Raw genomic sequence first — 12,839 nt, forward strand, 5'->3', positions numbered from 1 at the left:
ATACTTTAGTGTTTTGTCAGCCATACATGTGAATTCAAGCTCTAATAAATACTTTACTGTTTCATCAGCCATAGATGTAAATTCAAACTCTAATAAATACATTACTGTTTCATGAGCCTTGCACGTGAATTAGATCTGTAATGAATACTTTACTGTTTCATCAGCCATACATGTGAATTCAGACTGTAAGGAATACTTTACTGTTTCATCAGCCTTACATGTAAATTAAATCTGTAATGAATACTTTACTGTTTCATCAGAGTTACATGTGAATTAAATCTGTAATGAATACTTTACTCTTTCATCAGCCTTACATGTGAATTCAGACTGTATTGAATACTTTACTGTTTCATCAGCCTTACATGTGAATTCAATCTGTAATGAATACTTTACTGTTTCATCAGCCTTACATGTGAATTCAGACTGTAATGAATACTTTACTGTTTCATCAGCCATACATGTGAATTCAATCTTTAATGAATACTTTACTGTTTCATCAGCCATACATGTGAATTCAATCTGTAATGAATACTTTACAGTTTCGTCAGCCATACATGTGAATTCAAACTGTAATGAACACTTTACTGTTTCATCAGCCTTACATGTGAATTCAAACTGTAATGAATACTTTACAATTTCATCAGCCATACAGGTAAATTCAAACTCTAATAAATACTTTACTGTTTCATCAGTGTTACATCTGAATTAAATCTGTAATGAATACTTTACTCTTTCATCAGCCTTACATGTGAATTCAGACTGTAATGACTTTACTGTTTCATCAGGCTTACATGTGAATTCAATCTGTAATGAATATTTTACTGTTTCATCAGCCTTACATGTGAATTGAAACTGTAATGAATACTTTACTGTTTCATCAGCCTTACATGTGAATTCAATCTGTAATGAAGATTTTACTGTTTTATCAGCCATACATGTGAATTCAAACTGTAATGAATACTTTACTGTTTCATCAGCCATACATGTGAATTCAATCTGTAATGAATACTTTACTATTTCATCAGCCATACATGTGAATTAAATCTGTAATGAATACTTTACTGTTTCATCAGCCTTGGATGTGAATTCAAACTGTAATGAATACTTTACTGTTTCATTAGGCTTACATGTGAATTCAAACTGTAATGAATTCGTTACTATTTCATTAGGCTTACATGTGAATTCAGACTGTAATGAATAAGTTACTGTTTCATTTGTCTTGCATGTGAATTCAGAATGTAATGAATACTTTACTATTTCATCAGCCATACATGTGAATTAAATCTGTAATGAATACTTTACTCTTTCATCAGCCTTACATGTGAATTTAGACTGTAATGAATAATTTACTCTTTCATCAGCCTTACATGTGAATTCAATCTGTAATGAATACCTTACTGTTTCATCAGCCTTACATGTGAATTTAGAATGTAATGAATACTTTATTGTTTCATCAGCCATACATGTGAATTCAATCTGTAATGAATACTTTAATGTTTCATCAGCCTTATATGTGAATTCAAAATGTAATGAATACTTTACTGTTTCATCAGCCATACATGTGAATTCAATCTGTAATGAATACTTTACTGTTTCATCAGCCATACATGTGAATTCAAAATGTAATGAATACTTTACTGTTTCATCAGCCTTACATGTGAATTCAAAATGTAATAAATACTTTACTGTTTCATCAGCCTTACATGTGAATTCAAAATGTAATTAATACTTTACTGTTTCATCAGCCTTACATGTGAATTCAATCTGTAATGAATACTTTACTGTTTCATCAGCCTTACATGTGAATTTAGACTGTAATGAACACTTTATTGTTTCATCAGCCATACATGTGAATTCAATCTGTAATGAATACTTTACTGTTTCATGAGTCTTACATGTGAATTCAAAATGTAATGAATACTTTACTGTTTCATCAGCCATACATGTGAATTCAATCTGTAATGAATACTTTACTGTTTCGTCAGCCATACATGTGAATTCAAAATGTAATGAATACTTTACTTATTCATCAGCCTTACATGTGAATTCAAAATGTAATGAATACTTTATTGTTTCATCAGGCATACATGTGAATTCAATCTGTAATGAATACTTTACTGTTTCATCAGCCTGACATGTGAATTCAAAATGTAATGAATACTTTACTGTTTCATCAGCCTTACATGTGAATTCAAAATGTAATGAATACTTTATTGTTTGATCAGCCATACATGTGAATTCAATCTGTAACGAATACTTTACTGTTTCATCAGCCATACATGTGAATTCAATCTGTAATGAATACTTTACTGTTTCATCAGCCTTACATGTGAATTTAGACTGTAATGAATACTTTATTGTTTCATCAGCCATACATGTGAATTCAATCTGTAATGAATACTTCACTGCTTCATCAGCCTTACATGTGAATTCAATCTGTAATGAATACTTTACTGTTTCATCAGCCATACATGTGAATTCAAAATGTAATGAATACTTTACTTATTCATCAGCCTTACATGTGAATTCAAAATGTAATGAATACTTTATTGTTTCATCAGCCATACGTGTGAATTCAATCTGTAATGAATACGTTATTGTTTCATGAGGCATACATGTGAATTCAATCTGTAATGAATACTTTACTGCTTCATCAGCCTTACATGTGAATTCAATCTGTAATGAATACTTTACTGTTTCATCAGCCATACATGTGAATTCAAAATGTAATGAATACTTTACTTATTCATCAGCCTTACATGTGAATTCAAAATGTAATGAATACTTTATTGTTTCATCAGCCATACATGTGAATTCAATCTGGAATGAATACTTTACTGTTTCATCAGCCATACATGTGAATTCAAAATGTAATGAATACTTTATTGTTTCATCAGCCATACATGTGAATTCAATCTGTAATGAATACTTTACTGTTTCGTCAGCCATACATGTGAATTCAATCTGTAATGAATACTTTACTGTTTCATCAGCCTTACATGTGAATTCAGACTGCTATGAATACTTTACTGTTTCATCAGCCATACATGTGAATTCAAAATGTAATGAATACTTTATTGTTTCATCAGCCATATATGTGAATTCAATCTGTAATGAATACTTTACTGCTTCATCAGCCTTACATGTGAATTCAAAATGTAATGAATACTTTACTTATTCATCAGCCTTACATGTGAATTCAATCTGTAATGAATACTTTACTGTTTCATCAGCCTTACATGTGAATTCAAAATGTAATGAATACTTTATTGTTTCATCAGCCATACATGTGAATTCAATCTATAATGAATACTTTACTGTTTCATCAGCCATACATGTGAATTCAGACTGCTATGAATACTTTACTGTTTCATGAGCCATACATGTGAATTCAAACTGTAATGAATACTTTATTGTTTGATCAGCCATACATGTGAATTCAATCTGTAATGAATACTTTACTGTTTCGTCAGCCATACATGTGAATTCAAAATGTAATGAATACTTTACTGTTTCATCAGCCTTACATGTGAATTCAAAAGGTAATGAATACTTTACTGTTTCATCAGCCTACATGTGAATTCAATCTGTAATGAATACTTTACTGTTTCATCAGCCTTACATGTGAATTTAGACTGTAATGAATACTTTATTGTTTCATCAGCCATGCATGTGAATTCAATCTGTAATGAATACTTTAATGTTTCATCAGCCTTACATGTGAATTCAAAATGTAATGAATTCTTTACTGTTTCATCAGCCATACATGTGAATTCAAAATTTAATGAATACTTTACTGTTTCATCAGCCATACATGTGAATTCAAAATGTAATGAATACTTTACTGTTTCATCAGCCATAGATGTGAATTCAAAATGTAATGAATACTTTACTGTTTCATCAGGCATACCTGTGAATTCAATCTGTAATGAATACTTTATTGTTTCATCAGCCATACATGTGAATTCAATCTGTAATGAATACTTTAATGTTTCATCAGCCTTACATGTGAATTCAAAAGGTAATGAATTCTTTACTGTTTCATCAGCCATACATGTGAATTCAAACTGTAATGAATACTTTACTGTTTCATCAGCCTTACATGTGAACTCAAACTGTAATCAATACTTTACTGTTTCATCAGTCTTACATGTGAACTCAAACTGTAATGAATACTTTACTGTTTGATCAGCCTTACATGTGAACTCAAACTGTAATGAATACTTTACTGTTTCATCAGCTATACATGTGAATTCGATTTGTAATTAATATTTTACTGTTTCATCAGCCTTACATGTGAATTCAATCTGTAATGAATATTTTACTGTTTCATCAGCCTTACATGTGAATTGAAACTGTAATGAATACTTTACTGTTTCATCAGCCTTACATGTGAATTCAATCTGTAATGAAGATTTTACTGTTTTATCAGGCATACATGTGAATTCAAACTGTAATGAATACTTTACTGTTTCATCAGCCATACATGTGAATTCAATCTGTAATGAATACTTTACTGTTTCATCAGCCATACATGTGAATTCAATCTGTAATGAATACTTTACTGTTTCATCAGCCATACATGTGAATTAAATCTGTAATGAATACTTTACTGTTTCATCAGCCTTGGATGTGAATTCAAACTGTAATGAATACTTTACTGTTTCATTAGGCTTACATGTGAATTCAAACTGTAATGAATACGTTACTATTTCATTAGGCTTACATGTGAATTCAGACTGTAATGAATAAGTTACTGTTTCATTTGTCTTACATGTGAATTCAGAATGTAATGAATACTTTACTATTTCATCAGCCATACATGTGAATTAAATCTGTAATGAATACTTTACTCTTTCATCAGCCTTACATGTGAATTCAATCTGTAATGAATACTTTACTGTTTCATCAGCCTTACATGTGAATTTAGACTGTAATGAATACTTTATTGTTTCATCAGCCATACATGTGAATTCAATCTGTAATGAATACTTTAATGTTTCATCAGCCTTACATGTGAATTCAAAATGTAATGAATACTTTACTGTTTCATCAGCCATACATGTGAATTCAATCTGTGATGAATACTTTACTGTTTCATCAGCCTTACATGGGAATTCAAAATGTAATGAATACTTTACTGTTTCATCAGCCTTACATGTGAATTCAAAATGTAATGAATACTTTACTGTTTCATCAGCCTTACATGTGAATTCAAAATGTAATGAATACTTTACTGTTTCATCAGCCTTACATGTGAATTCAATCTGTAATGAATACTTTACTGTTTCATTAGCCTTACATGTGAATTTAGACTGTAATGAATACTTTATTGTTTCATCAGCCATACATGTGAATTCAATCTGTAATGAATACGTTACTGTTTCATCAGCCTTACATGTGAATTCAAAATGTAATGAATACTTTACTGTTTCATCAGCCATACATGTGAATTCAATCTGTAATGAATACTTTACTGTTTCGTCAGCCATACATGTGAATTCAAAATGTAATGAATACTTTACTTATTCATCAGCCTTACATGTGAATTCAAAATGTAATGAATACTTTATTGTTTCATCAGCCATACATGTGAATTCAATCTGTAATGAATACTTTACTGTTTCATCAGCCTTACATGTGAATTCAAAATGTAATGAATACTTTACTTATTCATCAGCCTTACATGTGAATTCAAAATGTAATGAATACTTTATTGTTTCATTAGCCATACATGTGAATTCAATCTGTAATGAATACTTTACTGTTTCATCAGCCATACATGTGAATTCAATCTGTAATGAATACTTTACTGTTTCATCAGCCATACATGTGAATTCAAAATGTAATGAATACTCTACTGTTTCATGAGCCTTACATGTGAATTCAAAATGTAATGAATACTTTACTGTTTCGTCAGCCTTACATGTGAATTCAAAATGTAATGAATACTTTACTGTTTCATCAGCCTTACATGTTAATTCAATCTGTAATGAATACTTTACTGTTTCATCAGCCTTACATGTGAATTTAGACTGTAATGAATACTTTATTGTTTCATCAGCCATACATGTGAATTCAATCTGTAATGAATACTTTACTGTTTCATCAGCCATACATGTGAATTCAAAATGTAATGAATACTTTACTGTTTCATCAGCCATACATGTGAACTCAAACTGTAATGAATACTTTACTTATTCATCAGCCTTACATGTGAATTCAGACTGCTATGAATACTTTACTGTTTCATCAGCCATACATTTGAATTCAAAATGTAATGAATACTTTATTGTTTCATCAGCCATACATGTGAATTCAATCTGTAATGAATACTTTACTGTTTCATCAGCCTTACATGTGAATTCAATCTGTAATGAATACTTTACTGTTTCATCAGCCTTACATGTGAATTCAAAATGTAATGAATACTTTACTTATTCATCAGCCTTACATGTGAATTCAAAATGTAATGAATACTTTATTGTTTCATCAGCCATACATGTGAATTCAATCTGTAATGAATACTTTATTGTTTCATCAGCCATACATGTGCATTCAATCTGTAATGAATACTTTACTGCTTCATCAGCCTTACATGTGAATTCAATCTGTAATGAATACTTTACTGTTTCATCAGCCATACATGTGAATTCAAAATGTAATGAATACTTTACTTATTCATCAGCCTTACATGTGAATTCAAAATGTAATGAATACTTTATTGTTTCATCAGCCATACATGTGAATTCAATCTGTAATGAATACTTTACTGTTTCATCAGCCATACATGTGAATTCAAAATGTAATGAATACTTTATTGTTTCATCAGCCATACATGTGAATTCAATCTGTAATGAATACTTTACTGTTTCGTCAGCCATACATGTGAATTCAATCTGTAATGAATACTTTACTGTTTCATCAGCCTTACATGTGAATTCAGACTGCTATGAATACTTTACTGTTTCATCAGCCATACATGTGAATTCAAAATGTAATGAATACTTTATTGTTTCATCAGCCATACATGTGAATTCAATCTGTAATGAATACTTTACTGCTTCATCAGCCTTACATGTGAATTCAAAATGTAATGAATACTTTACTTATTCATCAGCCTTACATGTGAATTCAATCTGTAATGAATACTTTACTGTTTCATCAGCCTTACATGTGAATTCAAAATGTAATGAATACTTTATTGTTTCATCAGCCATACATGTGAATTCAATCTGTAATGAATACTTTACTGTTTCATCAGCCTTACATGTGAATTCAGACTGCTATGAATACTTTACTGTTTCATCAGCCTTACATGTGAATTCAGACTGCTATGAATACTTTACTGTTTCATCAGCCATACATGTGAATTCAAACTGTAATGAATACTTTATTGTTTCATCAGCCATACATGTGAATTCAATCTGTAATGAATACTTTACTGTTTCGTCAGGCATACATGTGAATTCAAAATGTAATGAATACTTTACTGTTTCATCAGCCTTACATGTGAATTCAAAATGTAATGAATACTTTACTGTTTCATCAGCCTTACATGTGAATTCAATCTGTAATGAATACTTTACTGTTTCAGCAGCCTTACATGTGAATTTAGACTGTAATGAATACTTTATTGTTTCATCAGCCATACATGTGAATTCAATCTGTAATGAATACTTTAATGTTTCATCAGCCTTACATGTGAATTCAAAATGTAATGAATACTTTACTGTTTCATCAGCCATACATGTGAATTCAAAATGTAATGAATACTTTACTGTTTCATCAGCCATACATGTGAATTCAATCTGTAATGAATACTTTACTGTTTTGTCAGCCATACATGTGAATTCAAAATGTAATGAATACTTTACTTATTCATCAGCCTTACATGTGAATTCAAAATGTAATGAATATTTTATTGTTTCATCAGCCATACATGTGAATTCAATCTGTAATGAATACTTTACTGTTTCATCAGCCTTACATGTGAATTCAAAATGTAATGAATACTTTACTTACACTGGACAACAAATTTTTACAAAAGTCATGTTACTGAAATAAAATTAGTCAATTCTTATCAATTTTTATGTGCTGAACACGAATATGACAGTCAAATTGCAAAATTGGCTCTAGTTTTTTTGTAATCTGCAAGAAATTAATGTTTACATAACGAAATGCATTCCAATAGTAAAAGGTCAACTGTAATAGCCTACCTATAAAAAATCAAGTCATTGACTACATCTTAGATTTCTTCGCCTGTCTCTTGTACAGCTGTTCGGGAGCATCTGTGAGGAGTGTCCAGCAGTAGTCAGCCAGCATTGTAGTGGACCATTTTCCCTGGTATCTTTGTTCCATTGTTGCGATATCTTGATGAAAACGTTCGCCGTGTTCATCACTAACAATACCACAGTTGCTAGGAAAGAAATCCAAATGGGAATGAAGGAAGTGAATCTTTAGAGACATATTGCAGCCAAGTTTCTTATACTTCATCAACATGTCTTCTACTAGTTCCTTATAGTTTTCTGCCCTAACATTTCCGAGGAAGTTTGTAGAAACTAGGCGAAAAGCATTCCATGCTTGTTTCGCGTCACCTTCCAGCAAGTTGTTGAACCGGTCATCTTTGAAAAGCTCTCGAATCTGAGGACCCACAAAAACTCCCTCTTTAATCTTTGCTTCGCTGAGTCGAGGGAATTTTTCATGCAGGTATCGGAATGCTGGCAAAGTCCGGTCAATGGCTTTCACGAAGTTCTTCATCAAACCTAGTTTGATGTGAAGGGGTGGTAGCAAGATTTTCTGAGCCTCAACCAGAGCTGGGTGTTGGATATTCTTCTCTCCAATGGCTACATTCTGCCTGTGAGTCCATTCCTTCCTCATGTAGTGCATTTCCCTTGCTCGGCTATCCCACTCGCATAAGAAACACATGTATTTTGTATATCCTTGCTGCAGTCCCATTAAAAGGGCAACTACCTTCAAATCACCACAGAGGTGCCAGCTGTACTTGTTATACTCAATGGAATTCAGTAGCTGCCTTAAGTTATCGTATGTCTCTTTCATGTGGACAGCATACGCTACTGGAATAGATGGAAGAATGTTTCCATTGTGCAAAAGCACAGCCTTGAGACTCAGTTTCGAAGAGTCCACAAATAGTCTCCATTCTTGTGGGTCATGAGTGATTTTTAAAGCATTCATGAGGCCCTCAATATCGGAACAGAATATCAGATTACTTTCCTTTCTGAAGAAAGGCTCCAATTGCTGGTGGCGCTTTCGATATGCAGTAATTGTGACATCTTCTTCTAGAAAATTCCATTGTTGGAGTCTTGATCCTAGCAATTCTGCCTTGTTCTTTGATAAGTCCAAATCACGAATCAGGTCATTTAGTTCTTCCTGTGTTATTCTGTGTGGGGTTGATGATGCACCACAGTGAAAATCTGGATCACTGCATGCTGATGGACCAGGAGAAGAACAGGTCGACTCACCTTTGTCTTCGTCAGATGAATCAAGAGAATATTCTGCTGGAGGTTCTGGAATAGGAAGTCCCTCACCATGTGGAACTGGTCTCAATGCAGACGGAATGTTTGGGTAGACTATTCTCGACTTCTTTCGCTTCGTTATTCCGCCGGAAAGAGGAGGAACCAAACAGAAGTAACAGTCATTTAGGTGGTTGCTTGGCTCTCTCCACACCATTGGGACTGCAAACGGCATTGATGACCTTTTGCAATTCAACCACTGTGAAAGCTGTGTTGTACATGTAGCACAGCATATATGCGGAGCTCAAGGCTTGTCTTGGTCACCAACCTTGCATCCGAAGTAAAGATGATATGCCTTCTTCACTTGAGAATTGATACTTTTCTTCTGGTTGGCAAATGTCACTTCCCCACAAATATAGCAAAAATTGTCCGCGGTATTAACACACTTTCGAGGCATTACTGTTCTTTATTGTACGTAAATGGATAAAATAATAAGTTTTATGTAACAGTAGCTTGAACTGTCTCGCACAACGTCTAAAATATTTTAAATGCTGAACCTATCTGATTGGGCTTTATATAGTACACTGCTTACGTCAGCTTCAGCAGCCACCTGGCATTAGTATAATAGGCCTACACAAGTACACTGCTGACGTCAACTTACTTCAGCAGCCGCATGGCATTAGTATTGCATTGCATCAGAAAATGATGCAATCAACTGTGGATGATGTGAGCATGATGGTATTATGCAATGTTACATCATTATTCCGGATGTTGCTGCAGTCCTACTGGATAAATTTACACAGTGAAACATAGAAAATGAGGTATATGAATATCTTCAAAACGAGAGCCAATACAAATTTTTCACGGTTATATTCGTGTTCGGCACACCAAAATACTACAGATTAGGGCCTTTTCAAGTCAGTAATGATTTCACTGTTGACCAGTGTTATTCATCAGCCTTACATGTGAATTCAAAATGTAATGAATACTTTATTGTTTCATCAGCCATACATGTGAATTGAATCTGTAATGAATACTTTACTGTTTCATCAGCCATACATGTGAATTCAATCTGTAATGAATACTTTACTCTTTCATCAGCCATACATGTGAATTCAAAATGTAATGAATACTCTACTGTTTCATGAGCCTTACATGTGAATTCAAAATGTAATGAATACTTTACTGTTTCATCAGCCTTACATGTGAATTCAAACTGTATTGAATACTTTACTGTTTCATCAGCCTTACATGTGAACTCAAACTGTAATGAATACTTTACTGTTTCATCAGTCTTAGATGTGAACTCAAACTGTAATGAATACTTTACTGTTTCATCAGCCTTACATGTGAATTCAATCTGTAATGGATACTTTACTGTTTCATCAGCCTTACATGTGAATTCAAAATGTAATGAATACTTTAGTTTCATCAGTCTTACATGTGAACTCAAACTGTAATGAATACTTTACTGTTTCATCAGCCTTACATGTGAACTCAAACTGTAATGAATACTTTACTGTTTCATCAGCCTTACATGTGAATTCAATCTGTAATGAATACTTTACTGTTTCATCAGCCTTGGATGTGAATTCAAACTGTAATGAATACTTTACTGTTTCATTAGGCTTACATGTGAATTCAAACTGTAATGAATACGTTACTATTTCATTAGGCTTACATGTGAATTCAGACTGTAATGAATAAGTTACTGTTTCATTTGTCTTACATGTGAATTCAGAATGTAATGAATACTTTACTATTTCATCAGCCATACATGTGAATTAAATCTGTAATGAATACTTTACTCTTTCATCAGCCTTACATGTGAATTTAGACTGTAATGAATACTTTACTCTTTCATCAGCCTTACATGTGAATTCAATCTGTAATGAATACTTTACTGTTTCATCAGCCTTACATGTGAATTTAGACTGTAATGAATACTTTATTGTTTCATCAGCCATACATGTGAATTCAATCTGTAATGAATACTTTACTGTTTCATCAGCAATACATGTGAATTCAAAATGTAATGAATACTTTACTGTTTCATCAGCCTTACATGTGAATTCAATCTGTAATGAATACTTTACTGTTTCATCAGCCTTACATGTGAATTCAAAATGTAATGAATACTTTACTGTTTGATCAGCCTTACATGTGAATTAAAAATGTAATGAATACTTTACTGTTTCACCAGTATGTGAATTCAATCTGTAATGAATACTTTACTATTTCATCAGCCTTACATGTGAATTTAGACTGTAATGAATACTTTATTGTTTCATCAGCCATACATGTGAATTCAATCTGTAATGAATACTTTAATGTTTCATCAGCCTTACATGTGAATTCAAAATGTAATGAATACTTTACTGTTTCATCAGCCATACATGTGAATTCAATCTGTAATGAATACTTTACTGTTTCATCAGCCTTACATGTGAATTCAAAATGTAATGAATACTTTACTGTTTCATCAGCCATACATGTGAATTCAAAATGTAATGAATACTTTACTGTTTCATCAGCCATACATGTGAATTCAATCTGTAATGAATACTTTACTGTTTCGTCAGCCTTACATGTGAATTCAATCTGTAATGAATACTTTACTGTTTCATCAGCCATACATGTGAATTCAATCTGTAATGAATACTTTAATGTTTCATCAGCCTTACATGTGAATTCAATCTGTAATGAATACTTTACTGTTTCATCAGCCTTACATGTGAATTCAGCTCCTCATACAGAATCATCTTTTTACTGTCTTGTGCCAGTCGAATCTGCAACAGCTTCACCAAAGGCTTAATTGTGCTTCCCTAAAAAGTAAATGGAGGATCTTACACATGTACCCATTTCAGATGAAATTAGTGAAATGAGTAAATTAAGGTATTTTTTATGAGCCGTGTCAAACAAAAAGATTGAAACAGTAGACTCACATTTTGTAAAACCATGCCTTTGTAGATATCAAGAAAAAAAGCCACTTTAGAACTGAGCTCAATTCATGGACATAAAGACATGCGAATGGATGCCAAAGTTATTGCTATGTCAAGTTTCTAATTGGTTGTTATGTCAAGCTTCTAACTGGTTGTTGTGAAGCTTCTAATGGTTGTTATATCAAGCTTCTAATTGGTTGTTATGTCAACTTATAACTGTTTGTTATGTCAAGCTTCTAATTGGTTGTTATGTCAAGCTTCTAATTGGAAGTTATATCAACCTTCTAACTGGTTGCTATGTCAAGCTTTAACAGGTAAGGCAATGGGTGCTACTTTCCTGTGGGCATGGGTTCAAATATATAAACAGAAAGTGCTATCCCTGGATTCTACAGGAAAATGCTTGATAACACTAACAGAACATTTA

General features: G+C 32.4%; 1 protein-coding gene across 7 annotated transcripts in view; it reads right to left on the minus strand.

Moving 5' to 3' along the window:
- Positions 1–12,839, minus strand: part of LOC149798985 (sodium/hydrogen exchanger 4-like) — a 242,969-nt gene that overhangs the window by 96,647 nt on the left and 133,483 nt on the right. For all 7 annotated transcript variants that reach the window (XM_089957910.1, XM_089957911.1, XM_089957912.1 and 4 more), the window contains one exon: positions 12,206–12,298. In XM_089957910.1, coding sequence (XP_089814036.1) covers positions 12,206–12,298 — 93 coding nt within the window. The remainder of the gene's footprint in view (positions 1–12,205; positions 12,299–12,839) is intronic.

Source organism: Sinohyriopsis cumingii, chromosome 5 (assembly GCF_028554795.1).
Source record: "Sinohyriopsis cumingii isolate HCF-2022 chromosome 5, ASM2855479v2, whole genome shotgun sequence".
In the NCBI taxonomy this organism is placed as follows: Eukaryota; Metazoa; Mollusca; class Bivalvia; order Unionida; family Unionidae; genus Sinohyriopsis; species Sinohyriopsis cumingii.